At 40.3% G+C, this 27567-nt stretch overlaps 3 protein-coding genes, 1 long non-coding RNA gene and 1 pseudogene across 5 annotated transcripts in view; 4 read left to right on the top strand and 1 right to left on the bottom strand.

Moving 5' to 3' along the window:
- On the top strand, positions 1-7336 carry LOC146449272 (uncharacterized). The gene is made up of 6 exons (XM_085101504.1): positions 1-156; positions 2627-3020; positions 3459-3639; positions 4765-4973; positions 5503-5778; positions 6505-7336. Exons 1-6 carry the CDS (start codon positions 133-135, stop codon positions 6738-6740), a joined length of 1320 nt encoding a protein of 439 aa, XP_084957630.1. The 5' UTR covers positions 1-132; the 3' UTR covers positions 6741-7336.
- Positions 6806-27561, bottom strand: LOC146449270 (uncharacterized). Its single transcript, XR_014860629.1, has 2 exons — positions 26912-27561; positions 6806-7002 (listed from the first exon to the last, which is right to left on the bottom strand). It is a non-coding gene; the product is annotated as an uncharacterized LOC146449270 (long non-coding RNA).
- Positions 8514-17274, top strand: LOC146449271 (uncharacterized). The gene is made up of 6 exons (XM_085101505.1): positions 8514-8531; positions 11308-11701; positions 12143-12323; positions 14487-14695; positions 15255-15530; positions 16428-17274. The coding sequence occupies exons 1-6, from the start codon at positions 8529-8531 to the stop codon at positions 16661-16663; spliced, it is 1299 nt and encodes a 432-aa protein (XP_084957631.1). The 5' UTR covers positions 8514-8528; the 3' UTR covers positions 16664-17274.
- Positions 17993-27567, top strand: part of LOC146449267 (uncharacterized) — a 28079-nt pseudogene continuing 18504 nt past the window's right edge. The window contains exon 1 of the transcript XR_014860623.1: positions 17993-18111. The product of XR_014860623.1 is annotated as an uncharacterized LOC146449267 (transcript). The remainder of the gene's footprint in view (positions 18112-27567) is intronic.
- On the top strand, positions 17994-27567 carry LOC146449269 (uncharacterized). Its single transcript, XM_085101503.1, has 6 exons — positions 17994-18111; positions 20802-21198; positions 21340-21520; positions 22626-22834; positions 25419-25694; positions 26422-27567. The coding sequence occupies exons 1-6, from the start codon at positions 18088-18090 to the stop codon at positions 26655-26657; spliced, it is 1323 nt and encodes a 440-aa protein (XP_084957629.1). The 5' UTR covers positions 17994-18087; the 3' UTR covers positions 26658-27567.

Here is a 27567-nt window from a genome sequence, read left to right as displayed (position 1 = left end):
TGTCACGTGTCTTCGGGGAAATCCCATTTCCGCTTTGCACTTTCACTTTCGAAGACCAGCGAGAGGCAGCGAACGGCGAGGAATTGAAGGCGTACAAGGACTAAGATTAAACCAAGGGGAAACTCTGTTACAATGGGGAGCGACGGCTCGAAAATTGTGAGTACAAGTAGCTTTGCACGATGACTGTAAGATATTATTCCATAAAAAAGAGTGTCAGTTGCACGACTCCTTCGGACAAAATTTTCCGGTCGCTGTTGGGACGCGTGAAGGAACAACAAGTCGGAACAAGAGAACATAGCTGTTGTAGTGAGGTAGCCGTTCTGGTAGGTGGTCGGTCGACTGCATAACGAAGAAAATGCTGTCGAAATGTGTCCTCGCCTTTGTTTTATCTGTAAGGGAAAGCGTGAACGCTTTCCTCTTAAGTTATTTATTTTAAACGTTTTTTAATGTTATCCAAGAAACAGAAAGAAGTTAAGCATAATGCGCAGCATATCTCAATAGATTAGACAAATCGCACCTTCGCATTTTTTGTTCGAAATCTGCAACAAAACCCAAAACCTATACGCGATTGCAACGGTTGCAAATAGAGCCTATTAGCGCTACCTTAATGGAACGATCTAGCTTTCCGTTTCATGTTCACGAGAGTGCAAGAGCAGTGAAGCAGTCTTTAAGTCGAAAACGGGAAGAAGTAACGAACAACGTCAGCACTCGAATCTCTTTACGATGGCAAATATGCTGTTAAAACCAAACATAAACTTCAGGGGTGGGTTGCAAAGAATCTGACAAAATTCAACCCCAAATTTCTATTGTCAACGCATCAGATACTATTGCATGAGAATAGAAATTACGATTTGCTCAAACATGGTAACGAATTCTGTCATTTTGAACTTTTCATTAACAGCAAGGAAGAATAGCTAAAAAAAAACAATAGCAATTGAAACCGAAAGAAAACTCGTCCCTGGAGCAGACGTTTTCAGTTCTACGAAAAATCGGCTTCCGGTCGCATTGTAACGAATTCCTGGAAAAAGCATACAAATTATTTATTTCATTTTCTCGTTAAAATGGCATTGCAAAAAATAAATTTTTGTTTTAAATAATACATGTTGAGAGAACAACTGAACGCAATATAAGGGCTATTAAAGGTCGAACAAAAACGTTAGTTAATCATCTTCCAATGACTCAAGTTTCGTTTATCTTTCGTTTTTCACTGTAACCATCCCGGGTCTTCGGTCACGCGATTGTAATTTACAAGTCACGCGATTCCCGAAATTCTCACGAAAATCGAGTTGTATGCATTTCGAGATTGCACGTTCGTGAACGTTCGATGAGAATTCAATTAGCAAGAAACCTGAGAGCAGCTCCTCTTTACGCTCAGGGAGATTACCTGCGAGCGCACGCAAAAGTCGCCCATTAAATCCCGCAGAAACGCGACGCGCGATATATTTTAGTGCGGCACGCCATCTTCATGCTTTCTTTCGTATCATTTATATTTTAGATTCCTGGGCCCAGTTGTTCGAAAGCCGATCAACCCTAATCCCCGATTAAAACTTAACCAAGGTTTTCAACTCGTTTGTTAGAAATGCCTTTCAAACGCTAATTTTAAGCTTATATGGTAAAGATAAGTCTAAGTCAAAGTTAAGGGACAAAAATCTTTTGGGAGAATCTTTTACTGATTAGCAATTAAATTCGAATCATAGTTCACGTTAACCCAAGGTTAGCTTAAGAGAGCTTTGAACAACTGAGCCCTGGGCGTTAAAATGTTCTGCTAGTAGTCTAATGAAATCTTCCCATTTAACGGTCTTAATGCAATTTATCAGACAGCAAGATGATATGGGCAACTGTTCATCAACCAAACCCGGCGTTACCGACCCCCCTCCCCACCCCCTAAAAAAATTAGCCCACATTGAGACAACCTGGGAAGGAGCTGTTCATAGGCCTCAGTAAAGGTTAAAGAAATTAAGGCAAAATGTTCGACCCCTACGTTCGGTCGAAGACAAATTACTTTGAAAAGTGCTGGCACCCTCTGGCGTTCCTCTTTTTTTTTTTTTTTTTTTTTTTTTTTTTTTTTGTTGTTGTTGTTGTTGTTGTTGTTGTTGTTTTTTGTTACCTGATTATGGCTTCCTGCTGATCGAATGACCAAACTACGATTCTGCGAAACTCAAAAATCATTTTGCCATCAGGAATTGAGTAGGGGTTAAGCAGCTGAGAGGGACTGCATAGGGTTACCTAATACCTGATGGAAAAATAGTTAAATCATAACTGAGACATGGCTAAGAAAAGCTACTGGAAATGGCCTAACATTTCACTAATAACTTAGGGTGCGTTCGATTGACCCTATTCCGGAAAAGGAATACATAGAACGATGACAAGAAATCCCTGATAAGACGTTTAAGGAGTTAGAAGAGTACGAGATGGTTCTTAAATTGTCATGTGTCAGCAAAAGTTTGCAGAAATGTCTTCCCAAATTTACTTAAAAAGAGAAATCTGTGCTATTCTGCTTATTCTTCTTCCAGAATACGGTCAATCGAACGCAACCTTAGATTATAGCAAGCTTAATCCAGACCTTATATAACGAAGGGTGATGATGTGTGACCTCACCAACGTTTATGAATTTTCTTTGTTAAAGAGTCATGAAACAGTGGACAGAACAGATCCAAATGCCTCTGACCAAGGCCGACAGGCTGCTCAGGAGGAGAATCAACGAAGGGCGAGGGAGCTGGAAAGCCAGTTAGGGTCAGAACGTGAACGAGCGTTAAGGGAAGCGCAAGAACGCGCCCGATGCGACGACGAGAACCAAAGGAAGATTTTGGACCAGCAAAAACGCCAGCGAGAGGAAAGAGAAAGGAAGCTAAAGGAGGAAAAAGAATTTATCGAACTTCAAACTGCCCTGATGAATTACGATTTCCAGGACAGTCCGCGGATTAAAAAGGAAAGTTTCCGAGATCTTGATGTCAGTGATATAGATGTTGTGCGCATTGCCTTAATTGGGCCTACAGGCTCCGGAAAAACAAGCTTTGTTGGTAAGAAGAGTTTATTGTTGTTGGTGGTATTGTTCCAAGCATTGCCCCCTCCACCCTCCACCCCTCCCCCCTCCCCCCACCCCCCCCCCTTAAAAAAAACACACCAAGGGAAAGTCTCCATATCTCATAACGGCTCGTACCACCAGGTGTTCCCCAAACGTATCAATCTTGTTCCAAAACGAATGGACCTAGCTGCTCTGATTTTGTATAGTATTGGAGCAAATCTACGAAAATTGTCGCTTTGTCTTCGACAAACTTCAAAAGTGCTCGGGTCATCTTCGGAAATCTCCGGAGATTCTCTTCTCCAGGGCAGGGGGTCGACATGGGCTCCTGTCCAGGGGTAACAATTTCACACTTTTCTTTCCTGTATGCTGTATCGTATCCTCAAAATTTCAATCGTTTATTTAAAGATTTTCGTTTCTACTTTTATGTTAAAAGGCACGATGCAACGAGCGCTTGGTGTAATTCAAGGGGCCTTTGAACAAGGATCAGGCCAAGAGGGCTCCATTCATCTTGAAGAGTACTTTGTACAAAAGCATGTACGGCTGGTGGATACCAGGGGATTTTTTGAGAGCGATGAAAAGCTGTTTGAAGAGTGTCTCAACATTATGTCAGGAAGGTACTACATTCAAAGCCTCGTTTTTCTAGAAATAAATAGAAATTAAGCTCCAGGAACTTAGGAATGTCATTGTTTTCTAAACGGTTCCTGACATTCTTGACCAATGAAAACACAAACTAAAGCGATGCATGTCTATCATCCGGGATAGTTATGGATAACGATTGGAAAGCAAGAACCGTTTTTATTTTGCTGACGATTTCTGTGATGATCTGCAATGACTTCCTTTGGTCTGCGACGGTAGAGATTTCTTTCAAGTGTTGAGCTGGACAGCAAACCCCATTCTAAATTTCATGTTGTTTAGGTCTCTAAGGCTCGAGAATCTTGTCTTTGCCTTGTCTTTGTTTTTATCACCACTAAAAGTCACCCAAATCAATATCGTACACACGATGGTCTGTGGGAAGCAGCGAAACACCCAGTCATACATTGCAGTTTGCGCGACGCAGGAAACCTGTACTCGAAGCGAGATCAAACGAAACCAAAAGAGCTCAATTCTCCCCTCTTTTTATCAGCCACCCTGCATCGGTTCGAATCTAATCACGTGTTCTCTTACTGAGTTTAAATTTTTTCAAATGTTCTTAGGAATCATCGACAGCTCGAAATCTCGCGCAAGTAACGAGCAGCACTAGTCATTTCATCGATTCGCATAAGCTCTGTGGTTTTTCGAGAGTCGTTAACCCTAGGTAGTTATTTCTGAATATGAAAGGCTCGTTGACTAAACCAAAAGGTTTTCACTGAGCATTCTCAGAATTAATGAAAATGAGGACGTGAAACCAAGAACAAGATTCACATTTCTCAGTGATCTTTGGCGGCGTAAAGCCTATCACACTGAATGTAGTGCACTGGATTGTGTATCGCTGGCATAACAATCCCGTACTTCCAAACAGTCTAGCTAAAATCCAATTTTAAGCCTGCTTCGTTTACAGCAGCAGACCAAGCACTTTATTCATTGCATATAAATTTTCATAATTCGAAAATCACACGGACGAAATTTTAACCGAGGACAGTGTTCCGGGCCTTGGTTACTTTACCTCGTTCAATAAGTTTATTTTATTTATTTATTTATTTATTTATTTATTGATTTATTTATTTATTTGTTTGTTTATTTTTGTTGTCGTTGTTTTTAAGAATTCGCCCAGGTGAAGAAATCTCTCGAAACTACGATCCAGAGAGGAGTGGGGAAAAGCCGAACGCAGCTCCGACTACAAGCAAAGCTCAAGAGCTCGCCAAATTTGCGCACGCCGTGATATTTGTAGTGAAAGCAAATGATCCACGTTTGAAGGACGGGAAGTACAAAGAAACGTTGAAGAAAATCAGAGAGCACTTTAGGGAAGACGGTAAGAACAATGTTTGCCTCGCCTCCATAAGTCATTCTACAGTAAGAAATGCTTATAGCAAGAACAGAATTCACGTCTGACCAAAACTAAAAATGTAAATAGCGTAATGAATCAATCAGAACTCTGGACAAAAGAAAGCAACCAATACCAAGCTTAGAAAAACATGCAACCAGCAGTATTCAAGCGCGGGAAAACGTGTAATCAGTGTCCGGCGTTTACGGCAAGAACAGCAAACGCGAGATTCGCTTGATTTACTTGAAAAATCTTGCACAGAGATCACAATAATGCAAAATAATTCTGACTTTTGATGGTAACGCAAAACTACTCGATTTTACTGAAAAACAGCGAGCGGCAAATTATAAAGGGCCAGTCTCTCTTTTTTGCTAAATTTTTTAATTTTTAAATAAACTTGAACTTGACTTGAAACTTGAGTAAACATGGTCACGTGGTCATTTCGGTCTTTTGCCGTAATGTCTCTATTACCTATACCAGATCTTCGCGGTAAAATGCCTTCTTGTTGTCTCTACAGGATATTCCCCTGTGACAGTGATTACCTACCTGGACACGATAAAAGAAGAAGGCGACAAAGAAAATGCTTTTGACACGGCGTCTTGGGCAACTGGTAGTTCAAGCGAGAGGACCTACTTTATTGCAAATTACATCCACGAGAAAAGCGAGAAGTCTTTTGTCGTGGAGCGGACTGCTCTTGACGTCTTGGAGTTTGCTTTGATGTCCGCTGAAAGGTTCATACAGATTCGCAGGCAGCGAGAGAAAAATCGGATGGCAAGAAATGCGGCTGCAGGAGGTAAAATATTAAACGACTTGAGTTGATGAGAGTTCAAACTGTTTGATATAAACGAGTTAGTGTCGAAGAAGAAGCCATATTTCACACTCTTTTGACTTTGTACAGTGCATCATACAGGAGACGCGAGGGGTGGGGGGAGGGGGTGAGGGTGCCTCGCTGATTCTCTCTCAGTCGCGCATTGTGCGCAGGGTTTTTTGGGATCGTTTTGCGTTCTTCCCATCAAGCACTACGTCCCTATTTTACGAAAGGGGTCTGGGAACGGGTTAGGGTGAACGGGGTAGGGAGAAGTCGAGAGTTATCGTTCGAAGAAAAGTGAGAGTATAACTGTTCATGATGGACGACTTTCGATAAGAATGCACGAGAGTCGATAAGAGAGCATGAGAACTGATCATAATGAGACAGACTTCAAGGTGAAAATCGCCCTCTAAAGCGTAACAAACAATAAACAGCATCAATAGAAAATACCGCTTCATTGCGTTCAAATGAGTGTCCGACACTTCAGTATTTCGGTATATTCAGACTCAAAACCTGTAACCAAGAACCTTGTACAGTGACACCTAAAATACTAATAAAAAAAGCTTTCATAAATGATCATACTTTTGGCGAAGTCTTTTTTAGCATCAATTGTCAATCAATTCTCTAAATTTCTCCAGCGATAGATTTCATAACTCGCGTTAAGGAGAGAACGGTATCTTCACAGTGTTTCTCTTATCAACCCTTCCTCAGGAGTCAATACTGGGGTGGAGACATTGGAGCAGTTCTTTGCCCGTCTGAAGAAAAAGTACCATTGGACTGACCAGGGAAAGATGAAAGAGATAATGTTGCGCCTGCAGAAAGAAGACATCAACACTGTCCAGTCGCTCAAGGAACTCTGGGGAGATTTGAAGTCGGAGCTGCCGCTGTCCATTGGCATGAAGAGATGCATGGAGGAAGAGATTAGCAAAATTTCAAGCAATTATTGAGCAATGGCAATGAATACTACTAAAGGATGATATTCAAAGGTTTAAATTAATTCCAGCATTTTTGATTCGATATTGTTAGAAAAACAGTACTAGCTCGATAGCGTTAAATCGACAGTATTAATTTTAAACAGTTGAAAGTCTGGCCCACCTAGATTAGTTCTCGATACCTGCGGTCCAGTCTTTCTTTTTTGCTAATTTTTTTTAATTTTTGAATAAACTTGAAACTTAGCTTTTCATCCACAGACTCAAAAGTTAGAATCGCCTTGCATAACAACATAATAATCAGCACCACAGGAAAGTACTGCTCAGTAGCTTTCATTTGAATGGTCACACTTAAGGATTTCATCCAGGGTTTCAAAAGTTAGAACTACCTTGAACAGTATAATAAACAGCAGCATAGAAAAGTACTGGTCGGCAGCTTTCATTTGAATGGTTACACTTAAGGATTTTATCAAGAGTTTGAAACGCTAAAACTATCTTGAACTGCATACAAAGCGCCGGCAATGAAGACTACAGCTGATAATTTCTTCATTAAAATAAGTCAAGAGAGGTTAAAATGCTCACTAATAAACGCCATTTAAAACTATGAAAGCTTATTATTTGAGTTCCTTGTTACTTACGGAAGAAAAGATCAAACGTCAAATGTCGCCGATCAAAGAGTGGAAAGGAAATGAAATAAGTGAGAATGGGGAGAGAGGGAGATGGTGAGGTAGTGTAAGTATGACCTCCTGGTAGAATCAATGACACTAGTGACGTCCCTCGCAGAACAGTGACCGGGGTGCATGGACGAATTTCACATGGGCCGCCTGAAAAGGTACCAGAATATCGTTCTAGGAGCGTGGCTAAGGGGGCCTCTTGGAAAACACTGATCTTTTCCCCGTATGAATTCTCTATTGCATTCAGTTCAACGTCACCTATATCTTAGTCCCTCGTGCCCAGAAGTTCCAAAAGTCTCTACCAGCTTAGAGAGACAGGTGTTTTGTGGTGGTCTGTAAACAGCCGTTTTATTCCTGTTCTCCCCCCCCCCCCCCCCCCTCCCTCTGTTTCTATTGAGCTCCTTTCATTCCTCCTTTCATTAACTCGCTCTCTCTACGATCTTGTCAGAAAATTGAAGGTTTGTGGACAGGCTCAGGTACTGAAAATAGCCAAATAAGGGAAGCGACGAGGCGTTGAATCCACTTGATGCTCACGATAAAAGGTACGGGAAATTAAGCATGTCGTTTTTGTTTGTTTGGTATTATTTATTTCGGGAAGAGTTTCAGTTTTTATATAAAGTAACATACCCTTGTTGGTGGATTAATTACCATAGGTTCGGCATTTTTCGGCGTGCCTTAGATGCAGAGGGAACTTTCCAGAATTGTAATTTTCACGTTGTGAATAACTTTTCGAAGCACGGTAGTGAATAATTGATTGTATGGTAATTGGGGTTCAGCTAATTAAAATTAAAGTTTCTCTTGATCAGTGTTTTCATCAGTTTTTGAACTAACAGGAATAATCTAAGACGGACTATAACCCCCGGTAATTACCGGGGGTTATAGTCCGTCTGTGACGTAGGCTAGAGCAATCTTGATTTTGATTTTCATTGGGTATCAAGATACATGCACCTGACCAAAATGGGGCACTCCGATTGGCTTATAACCATATGAATAATTAATAAGTTTGAGAACCAGAGTTCCGCTTTCAGTTTTCACTTTCGAAGGGCTGCCAAGTGGATCGCAAACGTATTGAATTACAAGAGCTCCCAGGGACATAAACCCAACTTTATTCACGGAGAACAACGAGTCAATCATGGTGAGTGCAAGTGATTTTTTGTAAGGGCTGGAATGCAACCCTGGGAGATCAAGAGTGGTAAAAACAAGATGATAACTGTGAAGGTCGATGTAAGCTCCATTCACTGCGACGGAAGCATGGGGCTACATAGAAAAAATCTAAATCCCCAGTGACTAGAGGCTAGGTTGGCCATTATGTTTTCGTATCTATATGCTACGTGCGAATACTAGGATCTGTGATGGCTTCGTATATTTCATGCCGATCTCCTTATGGTCCTTGATATCCAAACAGAATTGAAACTTAGCACTGCGGGGTGTTTTGTGAAGAGAGGTAAACCACAGAACCTAGAGAAAGTGCCATCGGAGTAAAAACGGGAACTAGCAACAAACTCGAGTTAGGCATTCAAAGGTGGTTAATATGGTGGGAAGTAACTTTATTTTATCTCTGTGCCAGCCTTGATTTCTGGGAAAAATCGGCTTCTGGGAAAGAACTTGTTTATTTTATTTTCCTTAACAAATTCACGTTGTAAAAAAAATAATAATCTTAACGTATTGAGAAAAAATTCAAACGAAAATTCAAGGTATTGGCACATCATTTTATCGATTTCCCGTGATATGTTGTGCCGTCTTTCCCATTGGGTTTCTGTAATTAAGTCACGCGAAACTGAGTTTAGAAGTTATGCAATACCTTATGCATCAATACACATAATTTGGGCAGAAAGTTTCTTATGCTGTTGATTAAGATTTATCTTCTAAGGGGATGAGAGAAATCAAAACAGATAGACTCCTTATAGAACTTGAAAGAAAATGTGTGAAGCACCTATACAGGAAACACACACTGAAGTCCAGTGTGCAAAATAACAGAAATCCGTTTGCTATTATTTATCAAACAAGAAGCTGTTACCAGCTTAAACTCGGGCCATATTTGACCGCGTGGTGCGTAAGCCTACGAATTTTTAGCAGTGATAACCTCCCGCATCGCTAACTCCCCCAAATCGATAGATACAGAGATATAGTGAGGCAATAAGTAACCACTAGATAGAATTGCATTAGTTGCAGTGAGAATGAAATGCAGGGGAAAACGACATTTGTTAAGTAGAATACCTTGTGCTTCATACGGATGCTTTAAGGTGGTATATACCTCAAAAAAATAATTCCCGGGCTTTAATCGTTACGTTTTTCACCTTTGATTTGGAGACAGAAACCATTTGTACATTGATTAATTTTCAATACTAACCGTGAGTCAGATATGTATCTGTGTGACCCCGGGTCATGATGATGCTGCAATTTCCGGTATGATCGTCGTAAATGCCACATTCAAGTGTTCTACGCTTTCTACCAAATCTTGTGGTGATCGCCGACATTGTATTAAAACGCAAACTTTTGCAAGCGTTTTCCGTTATCATTGTTCAAGTGCGGATATTTACAGGTTTGGACAGAAATGATTTAATGTAGTCATTAAGAATTTCCGAGATACTTCTCCTTATGAATGGTTAACTTAAGTCTTATTTTTAGTCATTTGTCTTGCATCCGCCATCTTGTAGGTGACACGTCATTTGATCATATACAAAGTTTTATGCGTTATCTCTTGGACAATCGCGACACACACAAAAAAAATAAAATAAAAAAGGAAGCGAACGAGAACTTAACTCGGCGCCTCACGGCCCGAGTAAATAGGTACGCATTGCGTACATGTGGGTAGTGCTGTACACGCGCTGCTGACCTGCTTGTTTACGGATACTCACTCACTCACTCGTACCTTTTTGACGACATGGTGGGTAGAGCACTATACAGTGCACTACCCACAGCAAAACGGGTCTTGGCTGTTTCTTGGTATTCTTTCACTTGTTAAGCAACCGAAGTTTTATCATCTTTTAAGAACAAGAAGTTTGCGAGCTTCGAGATACCTTGATGAATTACGATTTGAGTAGGGGTTAAGCAGCTGAGAGGGACTGGATGGGGTTTACTAATAGCTGGCGGAAAATAGTTAAATCATAACTGGGAAATGGCCAAGAAAAGCCTCTGGAAATGGCCTAACATTTCACTAATAACTTAGGGTGCGTTCAATTGGACCTATTCCGGAACGGAATACATAGAACCATGACAAGAGATTCCTGATAAGACGTTTGAGGAGTTACTAGAGTACGAGATGGTTCTTAAATTATCATGTGTCAGCGAAAGTGTGCAGACATGTCTTCCCAAATTTACTTCAAAACAGAAATCTAACAGCTATTCCGCTTATTCTTATTCCAAAATACGATCAATCACAGCAACAACAACAAGCTTTATTTGCATGACTATAACAAATACAGTATTGCAAAAGCTATTCATAGCTAATTATTGGTTCGTTAACTAATTCTTAAGAGAACTTACAATAAAATAATAAAAATTAATAAAAATTAATTAACTGAAGTTAAACTATCCATATAGTAGAAGTTATCATTCTGGAGAGAAGTTTATCTCTCAATTCGAAGCACGAGGAAACAAATGAAATTAATTGAGTGTTTATAAAATAGTCAGTTGAGTTCATTATATGCTATAGTAAAGTTTCTTTTGCTAATAGTCGTGGAAATGGAAGGCTAGGTTCTATTTTAATAAAGAAAATATCTCTTAAAGACGAGAAGCTTGGGCAACCTAATAAAAAAATGAATTTCAACTTAAATGGTTTTACGGTTGCAAACGTTACATACCCTTTTATTAACGCAACCTTAGATTTTAGCAAGCTTAATGCAGACCTTGCATAACCAAGGGTGATAATATGTGACGTACCAACTTTTTATGAATTTTCTTTGTTAAAGAGTCATAAAACAGAGGACAAAACAAATACAAATGCCTCTTACCTAGGCCGACAGGCTGCTCAACAGGAGAAAAAACAAAGGCTGAGGGAGCTGGAAAGACAGTTAGGGTCAGAACGTGAACAAGCGTTCAGGGAAGCGCAAGAACTCGCGTGGTGCGAGGACGAGAACCAAAGAAAGATTTTGGACCAACGAAAACGCCAGCGAGAGGAAAGAGAAAGGAAGATAAAGGAGGAAAAAGACTTCATCGAACTTCAAGAGGCCCTGATGGATTACGATTTTCAGAAAAGTCCGAGGATTAAAAAGGAAAGTTTCCGCGATCTTGATGTCAGTGATATAGATGTTGTGCGCATTGCCTTAATCGGGCCTACAGGCTCCGGAAAAACAAGCTTTGTTGGTAAGAAGAGGTTTTTTGTTGTTGTTAGTGGTGGTGGTATTGTTCCAAGATTTGTCCCCCCCTCCCCCCCCCCCCCAAAAAAAAAAACACCAAAGAAAAGTGTCCATATGTCATAACGTCTCGTACAACCCCTAAAAGAGCTAGCCATGTCAAGTGTTCCCCAAACGTATCAATCTTGTTCCAAAACGAATGGACCTCCTCTAATTTTGTTTAGTACTGGAGATAATCTAAGAAAATTGTCGCTTTGTCTTCGACAAACTTTAAAAGTACTCGGGACATCTTCGGAAATCTCCGGAGATTCTCTTCTTGAGGGCAGGAGGTCGACATGGGCTCCTGTCCAGGGATAACAATTGCACACTTTTCTTTCCTCTATGCTTTATCGTATCCTCAGAATTTCAATCGTTTATTTAAACATTTTCGTTTCTTCTTTTATGTTAAAAGGCACGATGCAACGAGCGCTTAAAGAAACTCAAGGCGCGTTTGAACAAGGATCAGGTCTAGAGGGCTCCATTCATCTTGAAGAGTACTTTGTACAGAAGCATGTACGGCTGGTGGATACCAGGGGATTTTTTGACAGTGATGAAAAGCTGTTTGAAGAGTGTCTCAACATTATGTCAGGAAGGTACTACATTCAAAGCCTCGTTTTTCTAGAAATAAATAGAAATAAAGCTCCAGGAAGTTGGGAATTTCGTTGTTTTCAAAACGGTTCCTGGCATTCTTGACCAATGAAAACACAAACTAAAGCGATTGCAGTTTGCGCGACACAGGAAACGTGTACTCGAGGCGAGATCAAACGAAATCAAAAGAGCTAGTGAAAGCTTAATTTTCCCCTCTTTTTATCAGCCACCCTACATCGGTTCGCATCTAATCACGTGTTCTCCTATTTAGTTTAAATTTGTTCAAATTTTCTTGGGAATCATCGACAGTTCGAACTCTCGCACAAATAACAAGCAGCGCCCGTCGTTTCATCGATTCGCATAAGCTCTGTGGTTTTTCGACACTCATTAACCCTAGGTAGTTATTTCTAAATATGAAAGGTTCGTTGACTAAACCAAAAGGTTTTCGCTGAGCATTCTCAGAATTAATGAAAATGAGGGCGTGAGATCAAGAAAGGGATTCATATTTCTCAGTGATCTTTGGCGGCGTAAAGCCTATCACACTGAATGTAGTGCACTGGCTTGTATATCAGTGGCATAACAGTCCCGTACTTCCAAACAGTCTAGCTAAAATCCCATTTTAAGCCTGCTTTGTTTACAGCAGTATAGCAAGCACTTTATTCCTGTTACCTATCTACTTCGTGCCATATGGCACATAAGGCCTCAACACAACTCCGCAAACCAGCTCTGTCAGCCACTGCGATTTGTACCTCACTCCAATTCTTCCATCTAGCCTTTTCCCTTTCCCTCTCCGCCGTCCTCCTCCATGTTGTCCTTGATCTGCCCCGTTTTCGTCGCCCTTCCGGTGTCCAGGTTAATGCAGTCCTGCAGTCATTATTGAGATTTTCCATCTCAGCCATCATCAGGACTTCTTTGTTTGTAATTCTTTCCTGCCAGCACATCTTAAATATCCGTCTAAGACATCTGCTTTGGAAGACGTCGATTTTGTTTTCATCACTTTTATTCATCTTCCACGTTTTGCAGCCATACATCAAGACTGGCTTTCCCAGTGTCTTATATAGCCTGACTTTGGTTCGTCGACTGACGCTGTTGCTACTCCAAATCGTTTTCACTCTCAAGAATACCCCTCTTGTTTTGACTACTCTGTTGTGGATGTCTTCAGTGCCCTCGCTCTCTTTGGAAACTGTAGCTCCCAAGTACACAAATCTATCAATATCCTCTATTCCTCGTCCATTTACCTCCACCACATTGTTGTTCCGCGAATTTATTCACGGCATAGCAGTTTACATTTGTCTACATTGACTTTCAGTCCCACTCTTTCTGCTTCATGGGCCAACTTATCTGTCCTAGTCTGAATGTGCTGCCTGGTTGATGACAAAAGGGCTATATCATATTCAAAGTCGAGATTCTCGAGCTTTGTGGTGAACTTCCATCTTATACCGGTGTTCCACTCTTGCAAGGTATTTCTCATTACCCAGTCAACGACTAGTAGGAATAGTAAACCTGACATGTTACAGCCCTGTTGCTCTCCAGTTTTGATCTTAAACCATTCCGTTGTATCCTGGCCATCCACTACTGCGCATTGAAAGTCATCATAAAGCGCTTTCACCATGTTGATTATCTTGGATGGTATGCCGTAGCTTCTCATAATCAACCATAGGCTATCCCTGAGGACTGAATCGAACGCTTTCTCGAAATCTACGAAGTTAACGTACAATGATGACTGCCACTCTATTGACTGTTCGATTATATTTCTCAATATGAAAATTTGCTCAGTAGTTCCTCTACCTGGTCGAAAACCTGCTTGTTCCTTTCTGAGCTTCGACTCTACTCCGATTCGTATCCTGTCGATCACAATTCTCCCCATTACCTTACTGACAACTGACAGCAGCGTAATTCCACGCCAGTTCTTACATTCCTCCAGATTCCCTTTTTTCGGCAATTTGACAATCAGTCCTTTTCTCCATTTTCTTGGTGTCTTTTCATCTCTCCACACAAGCACTTTATTCATTGCATATAAATTTTCATGATTAGAAAATCACACGGACGAAATTTTAACCGAGGATAGTGTTCCGGGCCTTGGTTACTTTCCCTTGTTAAATTTATTTTATTTCTTTATTTCTTTCTTCATTTATTTATTTGTTTATTTTGTTGTTGTTGTTTTTAAGAATTCGCCCAGGTGAAGAAATCTCTCGAAACTACGATCCAGACAAAACTGGGGAAGAGCTGAACACAGCTCAGACGAGAAGCAAAGCTCAAGAGCTCGCCAAATGTGCGCACGCGGTGATATTTGTAATGAAGGCAAATGATCCACGTTTGAAGGATGGGAAGTACAAAGAAACGTTGAAGAAGATGAGAGACCACTTTAGGGAATACGGTAAGAACAATGTTTCCCTCGCATCAATAAGTTATTCTACAGTAAGAATGCTTATAGCAAAAAAGAATTCACGTCTGACCAAACCTAAAAATGCAAATAGCGTAATGAACTAATCAGAACTCTGGACAAAATAAAGAAACCAATAGGAAACTTAGAAAAACATGCAACCAGCAGTGTTCAAGCGCAGGAAAAGGTGTAATCAGCGTCCGGCGTTTACGGCAAGAAGGGTAAACGCGAGATTCGCGTTTATGTTAACTTGAAAAATCTAGCACATATATCACAATAATGCAAAATAATTCTGACTTTTGATGGTAACGCAAAACAACTCGCTTTTACTGAGAAACAGCGAGCGGCAAATTATAGAGGGCCGGTCTCTCTCTCTCTTTTTTTTTTTTTTTTGCTAAATTCTTGAATTTTTGAATAAACTTGAACTTGACTTGAAACTTAAGTAAACATGGTCACGTGGTCATTTCTGCCGTTGGCCGTAAACGTAGCTCTAAGTGTCTCTATTACCTATATCAGATCTCCGCGGTAAAATGCCTTCTTGTTGTCTCTACAGGCTATGCCCCTGTGACAGTGATCACCTACCTGGATAGGATAAAAGACGACGGCGAAAAAGAAAATGCTTTTGACACAGCGTCTTGGGCAACTGGTAGTTCAAGCAAGAGGACCTACTTCATTGCAAATTACATCCACGAGAAAAGTGAGAAGTCTTTTGTCGTTGAGCGCACTGCTCTTGACGTCTTGGAGTTTGCTTTGATGTCCGCTGAAAGGTTCATACAGATTCGCAAGCAGCGAGAGAAAAATGAGATGGCAAGAAATGCTGCTGCAGGAGGTAAAATATTAAACAACTTGAGTTGACGAGAGTTCAAGCTGTTTGATATAAGCGAGTTAGTGTCGAAGTTAGTGCCATATTTCACACTCGTTTGAGCTTGTACAATGCATCATACAGGAGACGCGGGGGGTGGAGGAGGGTGCCTCGCTGATTCATCACAAGGACTCTCTCAGTCGCGCATTGTTCGCAGGGTTTTGTGGGATCGTTTTACGTTCTTCCTATCAAGCCCTACGTCCCTATTTTACGAAAGGGGTCTGGGAACGTGGTAGGGAAAACAGGGGAGGGCGAAGTTGAGTGTACAGAGAGTTAGCATTCGAAGAAAAGCGAGAGTATAACTGTTCATGGTGGACGACGTTTGATAAGACTGCACGAGAGTCGATAAGAGAACATGAGAACTAATCATAAACATAATAAAGGTCAATAAGCAGCATCAATTTTTTTTTAGTTTTTAGACGTCTTATTAGAAACATGTAGACTCTTTTATCGATCTTACCCTTTTTACTCTTTATTTCTAAATAGCTATATTTTTAATTTCTTTTTTTGTATTCTTACGTTAGATTTATGCAGGGCCTCACTGAAAACCACATTTTGTGACGTGGGCTCCCTGTTAAAAGATCTTATTTATTATTATTACCGCTTCATTGCCTTCAACCGAGTTGTCCGACACTTCAGTATTTCGGTGTATTCAGACTCTAAACCTGTAACCACGAACCTTGTGCAGTGACACCTAAAATGCTAATAAAAGCTTTCATGAATGATCATACTTTTGGCGAAATCTTTTTTTTAGCATCATTTGTCTATCAATTCTCTACATTTCTCTAGCGATAGATTTCATAACTCGCGTTAAGGAGAGAACGGTACCTTCACAGTGTTGTCTTTTTTTCAACCCTTCCTCAGGAGTCAATACTGGGTTGGAGACATTGGAACAGTTCTTTGCCCGTCTGAAGAAAAAGTACCATTGGACTGACCAGGGAAAGATGAAAGAGGTTATGTCGCACCTCCAAAAAGAAGACATCAACACTGTGCAGGCGCTCAAGGAACTCTGGGAAGACTTGAAGTCGGAGCTGCCGCTGTCCATTGGCATGAAGAGATGCTTGGAGGAAGAGATTAGCAAAATTAAAAGCAAGCATTGAGCAATGACACTGAATGCTAGAAAAGGACGTTATTCAATGGTTTAAATTAATTCCAGCATTTTTGATTCGATATTGTGAGAAAAGGAATACTAAATCGATAGCTTTTCATCCGCAGACTCAAAAGTTAGAATCGCTTTTTACAACATAATAAACAGCACCACAGGAAAGTACTGCTCGGTAGCTTTCATTTGAATGGTCACACTTTAGGATTTCATCCACAGACTCAAAAGTTAAAACCACCTTGTGCAGCGTAATAAACAGCACCACATGAAAGTACTGCTCAGTAGCTTTAATTTGAATGGTTATACTTAAGTTTTTCATCCACAGGCTCAAACATTAGAATCACTTTGAACAACATAACAAACAGCTTTTATTTGAATGGTCACACTTTAGGATTCATCCGGAGTTTCAAACGCTTAAACCACCTTGAAGAGCATAATGAACAGTACCTAATGGAAACTTATAATTGATTAAATAGAGCCATACCAGCAGAGGAAAAGTAGGCTACAGCTGATAATTTCTTTGTCAAAATAAGTTAAGAGAGGTTCAAAATAGTCCTCTTCCAGTTGAAATGTTTACTAATAAACTTCATTAAAAAGTTTGAAAGTGAATTATTTGAGCTCCTCTTTGCTTACGGTAGAAATGGTCAAACGTCAAATGTTGCCGCATGAGTGAAGAATATAAATAAAAATAAAAGTAGGAGTGGGGAGGAAGCGAGCTCGTGAGGTAGTGAAAAAAGGACCTCCTAGTAGAATCAATGATACTAATGAGCACCCTCGCAGAACAGTGACCGGGGTGCATGGACGAATTTCACAGGGGCCGCCTGAAAAGGTACCAGAATATCGTTCAAGGAGCGTGACTGAGGGGGCCTCTCGGAGAACACCCATCTTTTGCCCAGTACCTTTTCCCCGTATGAACTCTCCATTGCATTCAGTTCAACGTCACCTATACCTTAGTCCCTCGTTCCCAGAAGCCCCAAAAGACTCTGTCAGCTACGAGAGACAGGTGTTTTTGTGGTGGTCAGTAAACAGCCGTTTTGTTCCTGTCCTTTACCGTCCCCGGCCCTCTGTTTCTATTGAGCTCCTTTCATTCCTCCTTTCATTAACTCGCTCTCTACGATCTTGTGAGAAAATAGAAGGCTTGTGGACAGGCTCAGGTATTGAAAATAGCCAAATCAAGGAAAACACGATCTGTTCTTTTAAATCACCCTCCACTACAGAGAGAAATTTTGAACTCTGTACTCAGACTAGTCAGACAGAGACTTTGACACGTCACTTCCGGGATAAGAAAACTTCCGTCACATTTTCCGGGAAATGAGATACTTTTGAACCAGAGTTTCGCTTTTAGTTTTCACTTTCGAAGGGCTTCAAAGCGGATCGCAAACTGCTTGAAGAGTGCGCAGGGACAGAAACCCAACTTTATTCATGGGGAACAACGAGTCAAACATTGTGAGTGCAAGTGACTTTCTATTAGGGCTAGAATGTAACCCTGGAAGATCTAGAGTGATGAAAAACAAGACGATAACTGTCGATTATGGTCGATTATGCTGTATGTAAGCTCCATTCACTTCGGCCGAAGCGTGGGGCTACGTAGAAAAAAATCGTAATCCCCAAGGACTAGAGGCTAGGTTGGCCATTATGTTTTCGTGTCTATATGCTACCGACGACTACAAGTATCTGTAATGGCCTCGTATACTCCTCATGGTCCTTGATATCCAAACAGAATTGAAACTTAGCACTGCGGGATTTTTTGTAAAGGTAGGTAAACCACAGAACCTAGAGAAAGTGCCATCGGACTAAAATCGGAAACTAGCAACAAACTCGAGTTAGGGATTTAAAGGTGGTTCATATGAAAATAAGATAAAGAATAAGAATAAGATATCAACCCTCTCTGAAGCAATTTACAAGAGTCATACGTAATCAGGACCTTACTGCCCTAGCTGCAAATGTCAGTAACTGTCGAGGCTGCAACCTATGCCGAGAATGACTGTCGTTTACATGAGTTTACAATTGATGCATGAAATTTTTAATATTTAAATATGGCTTACGATGTAAATTTCAATTTATTGTAGTTCTTTCTTTTTTAGCTAGAGTTAAAATAGACTATTTAGTTAGGTGTCCACTATTAGTAGAGGGGACTTCTCCCCTCAACTACATTCCTTTTTTGACACAATTATAATTATAATTATAATATTATTATTATTATTATTATTATTATTATTATTATTATTATTATTATTATTATTATTATTATTATTATTATTATTATTATTATTATTATTATATGGTGTGAGGTAAATTATTTCATGCCTGTGCCAGCCTTGATTTCACAAAATTAATGCAAAATATAAACTGTTGAAAAACAAAATAAAGGAAAGTTTCGAAAATATCCTTAAATACAGAAAAAAAATTGGCGATCTTCAACTTTTTTCAGAAAACAAGCTAAGAAGTAGAATGCTTGGCATTTTCCAACCCAGCAAATCGTTTTAATTTCTGGGAAAAAAAGGGGGCTTCTGGGAAAGAACATGTTTATTTTCTCTTCCTTAGTAAAGTCTCGTCGCAAAATATAATTTTAACGTATTGAGAAAATTAAGAGAGGGTGATTAAATTCAAACAAAGGTATTGACAAATCATTTTATCGATTTCCCGTGATATGTTCTGCCGTCTTTGCCATTGGCTTTCTGTAATTAAGTCACGCGAAATTGAGTTTAGAAGTCACGCAATACCTTATGCATCAATGCAAATATTTTTGGCAGAAAGTTTCTTATGCTGTTGGTTAATATTTACGTACAACAGAACATAAAAGCAGTGCATAGACAAAGGGTTGTCAGGGTTATGTAATAAGGGGTTGAAAGACATCTAAAGAGATAGACTCCTTACAGAACTTGAAAGAGAAAGTGTGAAGCACCTATACAGGAGACAAACACTCTTGAAGTCCAGTGTGCAAAATAACAGAAATCCGTTTGCTATTATTTATAAAAATAGGTACGCATTGCGTTCATGTGGGTAGTGCTGTGCACGCGCAGCAGACCTGTTTGTTTACGGACACTCACTCACTCACTCATTCACTCACTCACTCACTCACTCACTCACTCACTCACTCACTCACTCACTCACTCACTCACTCACTCACTCACTCACTCACTCACTCACTCACTCACTCACTCACTCACTCACTCACTCACTCACGCACGCACGCACGCACGCACGCACTCACGCACGCACGCACTCACTCACTCACTCACTCACTCGCTAGCTCGCTCGCTCGCTCGCTCACTCACTCGCTCGCTCGCTCACTCACTCTTACCTACAACAAAACGGGACTTGGCTGTTTCTTGGTATTCTTTCACTCGTTAAGCAGCTGAAGTTTTATCATCAATTTCCCTCTTTCGTTCAGCTCGATTGCTTGCCGATTAGGTACAAGGGTACAAAACCATCAAACAAAATATGTCAATCTTTTTATAAGAGCTATGTTGAAGCACGTCACCAAGGCTGACAGGAAGCTCAAGAGGAGAATCAGCGAAGAATGAGAAAATTGCAGGAGAAGGTGAAGAGAGAACGTGAACGGGCGTTACGTAATGCGCAAGAAAGTGCAAAGTGTAATGACGAAAAACAAAGACGAATCTTAGATCGTCAAAGACGCGAGAGAGAGGAAAGAGAAAGACAGATAACGGAGGAGAAAAAAGTTTGCGAGCTTCGAAATACCTTGATGAATTATGATTTGAGTAGGGGTTAAGCAGCTGAGAGGGGTTTACCTAATAAATCATAACTGCGAAATGGCTAAGAAAAGTTGCTTGAAATGACCTAACATTTCACTAATAATTTACGGTGCGTTCAATTGGCCCTATTCCGGAAAAAGAATACATAGAACGATGACAAGAGATTCCTGATAAGACGTTTTAGGGGTAACTGGACTACGAGATGGTTCTTAAATTATCATGTGTCAGCAAAAGTTTGTAGACATGGCTTTCCAAATTTACATAAAAAGAGAAATCTAACAGCTATTCCGCTTATTCTTATTCCAGAATACAGTCAATTGAACGCAACCTTAGATTATAGCAAGCTTAATCCAGACCTTATATAACGAAGGGTGATAATTTGTGACCTTAACAACTTTTTATGAATTTTTGTTGTCAAAGAGTCATCATGAAACAGTGGACAGAACAGATCCAAATGCCTCCGAACAAGGCCGACAGCTTGCTCAGCAGGAGAATCAACAAAGGGCAAGGGAACTGGAAAGACAGTTAGGGTCAGAACGTGAACAAGCGTTAAGGGAAGCGAAAGAACGCGCGCGATGCGAGGACGAGAACCAAAGAAAGATTTTGGACCAGCGAAAACGCCAGCGAGAGAAAAGGGAAAGGAAGATAAAGGAGGAAAAAGAGTTTATCGACCTTCAAACTGCCCTGATGAATTACGATTTCCAGAAAAGTCCAAGGATTAAAAAGGAAAGTTTCCGAGATCTTGATGTCAGTGATATAGATGTTGTTCGCATTGCCTTAATTGGGCCTACCGGCTCCGGAAAAACAAGCTTTGTTGGTAAGAAGAGGTTTTTTTTGTTGTTGTTGGTAGTCGGTAGGTCGACATGGGCTCCTATCCAGGGATAACTGTATGCTGTATCGTATCCTTAAAATTTCAATCGTTTCTTTGAACAGTTTTGTTTTTCTTTGATGTTAAAAGGCACGATGCAACGAGCGCTTAATGAAATTCAGGGCGCCTTTGAACAAGGAACAGGCCAAGAGGGCTCTATTCATCTTGAAGAGTACTTTGTACAGAAGCATGTACGGCTGGTGGATACCAGGGGATTTTTTCAGAGAGATGAAAAGCTGTTGGAAGAGTGTCTCAACATTATGTCAGGAAGGTACTACATCCAAAGCCTCTTTTTTCTAGAAATAAATTTAAATTAAGCTCCAGGAAGTCGGCAATTTCATTGTTTTCAAAACGATTCCTGACATTTTTGACCAAAAAAACCACAAAATTAAAGCAATGCTTGTCTATCATCCGGGATAGTCATGGATAACGACTGGAAAACAAGAACCGCTTTTATTTTGCTGACGATTTCTGTGATGATCTGTAATGACTCCATTTGGTCTGAGACGGTAGAGATTTGTTTCAAATATTGAGCAGGACAGCAAACCTCATTCTGAAGTTTAACTTTGTTTAGGTCTCTAAAAGCGTCGAGAATCAACATGGCGTATGACCTTTCCTGTCTTGTCTTTGTTTTTATCACCACCAAAAGTCACCCAAATCAATATCGTACATACGATGGTCTGCGGGAAGCAGCGAAACACCCAATCATACATTGCAGTTTGCGCGACGCAGGAACCTGTACTCGAAGCGAGGTCAAACGAAATCAAAAGAGCTCAATTCTCCCCTCTTCTTATCAGCCACCCTAATCACGTGTTCTCTTATTGAGTTTAAATTTGTTCAAATTTTCTTGGGAATCATCGACAGTTCGAACTCTCGCGCAAGTAACGAGCAGCGCCCTTTATCTCATCGATTCGCATAAGCTCTGTGGTCTTTCGACAGTCGTTAACCCTAGGTAGTTCTGTCTAAACATGAAAGGTTCGTTCACTGAATCAAAAGGTTTTCACTGAGCATTCTCAGAACTAATGAAAATGAGGGCGTGAAAGCAAGAACAAGATTCTTATTTTGCAGTGACCTTTGCCGTCGTAAAGCCTATCATAGATGTAGTGCACTGGATTGTTTATCGCTGTTATAACAGTCCCATACTTCCAAACAGTCTAGCTAAAATCCCATTTTAAGTATGCTTTGCTTACAGCACTATAGCAAGCACTTTATTCATTGCATACACGGACGAAATTTTAATCGAGGACAGTGTTCCGGGCTTTGGTTACTTCCCTTGTTAAATTTATTTTATTTTATTTGATCTATTTATTTATTTATTTATTTATTTATTTATTTTATTATTATTATTTATTTTTGTTGTTGTTGTTGTTTTTAAGAATTCGCCCAGGAGAAGAAATCTCTCGAAACTACGATCTAGAGAAAACTGGGGAAGAGCTGAACAAAGCTCCGACGAGAAGCAAAGCTCAAGAGCTCGCCAAGTTTGCACACGCGGTGATATTTGTAATGAAGGCAAATGATCCACGTTTGAAGGAAGGAGAGTACAAAAAAACGTTGGAGAAGATCAGAGAGCACTTTAGGGAAGACGGTAAGAACAATGTTTGCCTCGCCTCCATAAGTCATTCTACAGTAACAATGCTTATAGCAAGAAAGGAATCACGTCTGGCCAAAACTAAAAATGCAAATAGCGTAATGAGCCAATCAGAACTCTGGACAAAAGAATGCAAGGAATATCAGGCTTAGAAAAACATGCAACCAGCAGTGTTCAAGCGCGGGAAAACGTGTTTTTGTAACTCGATTCAGATCAATTTTAGTTTAGCTTTTCAGTAGCTCCTTTCTTTATATCCGATCTTTTAACAAAGGTTTGTTTAACTGTAATTTTTAAAAATGTTCACCCTTATTCATCCTTTCATGCACAAGAATAGAACTGCGTGCAACAAATTTTCACGTTCTAGAAATGAGAGGTCGGTAAGACTTTATGCAACACTTGTTGGGAAGGCTACACGCGCAAAAAAAAAAATCGCAAGTTCCAACTAACATTAATATACAGCAAGGTGTACAGAACTGTCGCCCATCTTATGAAAAACGTAAAAACTTTGTACCATTTATACAAGTAAATTGCGTTTATTCGACTGTATAATGAGCTACACATACAGTTTAGAGTTAATTCTCTCATATACCGTCGATTGCATCTACCCGTGAACGCACGCGCCCAAAACATGTTTTCACGTGATGTCAAACGTCCGAGTTTCAGGTGTCAAACTTTGAAGTTTTCCCGCCCAGATGTGTGGTTCACTCTGTTCTCTTGACCGTTCACTGTCAGCGTGGTCAAGAAATCAGCAAAAATGTCTTCACTGATAAGGAGAGCCGAAAAAGTATCGAGGACCTTCTCAGAGACGTGGATGAAGACTTATTGATATATGCTGGTGAATTGCGAAGCAATGGTTTTACGTCAACAGCGAGCGCAATTTCCACACCGCCACCGAAAATTATACGGCTCAAAATTAAAACCGAACCTCGGGCTTCAAACGGACTTTACAAGACCAGGGCAATGGCGACAACACGGTAAATGATGTTTTCCGATGTTGATTTGCTTTCTACAAATAGTTTAAGTGATGATTTGAACCAGAATTCTGTACCTTCTGTTATTTTCGCAAACGTGCCCGAATTTACTGCGAGTGATCGCTTTGTACAAACACGAAGCGTCTTCAAATTTTACATGCGTGTTTGCAGGCACGCAAAAAAACTTTCAGTTTTTTTGCCTCCAATCGCAAATGTATTGTTTATTTCAATAAAATGTTTTGTTGGAAAGCTTTTTGTTGATTTTTGTGTCTTTGTCAATTCATATATGCGTTTGAGAAGCGACAGATGCGTAATCGAGGACAAGTTGCATAAGCGGGTTGAAGTTGATATGCCAAAGGTCTTCATCAACATGCCGTGAATTTTAGCAATTTTTGCGTTCAACTGTGTTTTTCGGCAATTAATAGGTAACCATATTATTTTACGTCGGAAAACATTTGTTCAATCATTCCAGTTTAATATGCAGTTAATTTTGGAAGCCACCACTCATTTATCTACTGCGCATTTTGGTGAATTTTAACGGTCTTGGAAGAATTCAATTTCTGCAAAACCTATGGAAACACGACAGGAGGCAAAGGGTTATTTAAGAGAGGACGAACCACTTGCTTGCACCATGGTCTCCAACAGAATAGAGTCTTGGAAAGTAAACCTAGGAACTGTTCGAACGTGATTCGACTGTTTGGGAGCCGTGCTTCCAGTCAAGATATACTGCTTAACGATTTTTGAAACTGCACCCTTGCTGATGCGTAATCGCCTCCCAACTTCGAATTCTGAAAAAGAATAATCCTGCGCAAGTTCTTTCACTTGATTACGTAAATCGCTTGAAAGTGGGACGCCTTTCTGATAATTTCGTCCTTTCTTGTTGATTGAAAACATCTTCCCTTTGAGCAGTGGCACTGATCAGTGCCGAGAAGTAAAACTTCACATTTGGGCGGGAAAACTTCAAAGTTTGACACCTGAAACTCAGACGTTTGACGTCACGTGAAAACATGTTTTGGGCGCCTGCGTTCACGGGTAGATGCAATTTCATTTCAGAGTTCATTTCAGTTCTTCAGTTGTGTAAGACACAACTGATATGCTTTTGTATTGCTTGAAATGATTCGCAGGTGACATAAGGCTGATAATGCGACACGTTTTGCAGTACTTGGGGTACTACTCTCAACAGCGCTGTAGCATTAGTTCCGTGCGGCCTGTCGTACAATAGAGAGTTTTAGAATCGCGTTTACGGCAAGAACTGCAAACGCGAGATTTGCGTTTATGTTTCCTTGAAAAATCTAGCACAGAGATCACAATAATGCAAAACAAGAGAGGATGAATCCTCTCTTGTGCAAAATAATTCTGACTTTTGATGGTTACTTAAAACTATTCGATTTTACTTAGAAACTGAAAACAGCGAGCGGCAAGTTATAGATGGCCAGTCTCTTTTTTTTTTGCTAAACTTTTTAATTTTTGAACAAACTTGAACTTGACTTAAAACTTGAGTAAACATGGTCACGTGGTCATTTCTGCCGTTTACCGTTAACGTAACTCTAAGTGTCTCTATCACCTATACCAGATCTCAGCGGTAAAATTCCTTCTTGTTGTCGCTACAGGCTATGCCCCTGTGACAGTGATCACCTACCTGGACATGATAAAAGACGATGCCGAAAAAGAAAATGCTTTTGACACGGCGTCTTCGGCAACCGGTAGTTCAAGCGAGAGGACCTTCTTTATTGCAAATTACATCCACGAGAAAAGCGAGAAGTCTTTTGTCGTGGAGCGGACTGCTCTTGACGTCTTGGAGTTTGCATTGATGTCCGCTGAAAGGTTCATACAGATTCGCAAGCAGCGAGAGAAAAATCGGATGGCAAGAAATGCCGCTGCAGGAGGTAAAATATTAAACGACTTGAGTTGATGAGAGTTCAAGCTGTTTGATATAAACAAGTTAGCGGCGAAGAAGGAGCTATATTACACACTCTTTTTAGTTTGTACAATGCATCACACAGGAGACGCAGGGGGTGGGGGGGGGTGCCTTACTGATTCGTCCCAAGGACTCTCTCAGTCGCACATTGTGCGCAGGGTTTGTGGGATCGTTTTGCGTTCTTCCTATGAAGCCCTACGTCCTTATTTTACCATAGGGGTCTGGGAACGGGGTAGGATGAAGTCGAGTGTACAAATAGTTAGCGTTCGAAGAAAAGCGAGAGTATAACTCTTCATGGTGGACGACGTTTGATAAGACAGCACGAGAGTCGATAAGAGAGCTTGAAAACTGATCATAATGACAGAGACTTCAAGGTGAAACTCGCCTTGCAAAGCATAACAAACATTAAACAGCATCAATAGAAAATACCACTTCATTGCGTTCAACTAATTTGTCCGACACTTCAGTATTTCAGCATATTCAGACTCAAAACCTATAACCACGAACCTTGTATAGTGACACCTAAAATACCAGTAAAAGCTTTTATTTGAATGATCATACTTTCGGCGAAAGCTCTTTTTTGAGAATCAATTGTCAATCAATTCTCTAAATTTCTCGAGCGATAGATTTCATAACTCGCGTTAAGGAGAGAAGGGCGTCTTCACAGTGTTGTCTTTTTTTCAACCCTTCCTCAGGAGTCAATACTGGGGTGGAGACATTGGAACAGTTCTTTGCCCGTCTGAAGAAAAAGTACCATTGGACTGACCAGGGAAAGATGAAAGAGGTAATGTCGCACCTGCAGAAAGAAGACATCAACACTGTGCAGGCGCTCAAGGAACTCTGGGAAGATTTGAAGTCGGAGCTGCCGCTGTCCATTGGCATGAAGAGATGCATGGAGGAAGAGATTAGCAAAATTTCAAGCAATTATTGAGCAATGGCACTGAATACTACTAAAGGACGATATTTAAAGATTTAAATTAATTCCAGCATTTTTGATTCGATATTGTTAGAAAAAAAGTACTCACTCGATAGCATTAAATCGACAGTATTAATTTTATCTTTAAACACTTGTAAGTCTGGCCCGCCTAGATTAGTTCTTAATACCTGCGGGCCAGTCTTTCTTTTTTGCAAATTTTTTTTAATTTTTCAATAAACTTGAAACTTAGAATCAAAAGTTAGAATCGCCTTGCATAACAACACAATAATCAGCACCACAAGAGAGTACTGCTCACGGTAGCTTCCAATTGAATGGTCACACTTTAGGATTTCACCCACAGACTCAAAAGTTAGAATCACCTTGTGCAGCATAAGAAACAGCACCACAGGAAAGTAATGCTCACAGTAGCTTCCAATTGAATGGTCACACTTTAGGATTTCACCCACAGACTCAAACGTTAGAACCACCTTGTGCAGCATAACAAACAGCATGACAGGAAAGTACTACTCAGTTGCTTTCATTTGAATGGTCACACTTTAGGATTTCACCCACAGACTCAAAAGTTAGAATCATCTTGTGCAGCATAATAAACAGCACCACAGGAAAGTACTGCTCAGTAGCTTTCATTTGAATGGTCACACTTTAGGATTTCACCCACAGACTCAAAAGTTAGAATCACCTTGTACAGCATAATAAGCAGCACCACAGGAAAGTACTTGTCGGTAGCTTTCATTTGAATGGTCACACTTCAGTATTTTATCCAGAGTTTGAAACGCTAAAACTATCTTGAACAGCATACAAAGCCCCGGCAATGAAGACTACAGATGATAATTTCTTCATTGAAATAAGTCAAGAGAGGTTAAAATGCTCACTAATAAACGCCATTAAAAACTATGAAAGCGTA

Source organism: Pavona decussata, unplaced genomic scaffold (assembly GCF_977016875.1).
Source record: "Pavona decussata unplaced genomic scaffold, jaPavDecu1.1 SCAFFOLD_602, whole genome shotgun sequence".
NCBI lineage: Eukaryota > Metazoa > Cnidaria > Anthozoa > Scleractinia > Agariciidae > Pavona > Pavona decussata.
Note: the sequence above shows the minus strand (reverse complement) of the source record. Positions and strands in the feature narration are given on the sequence as shown.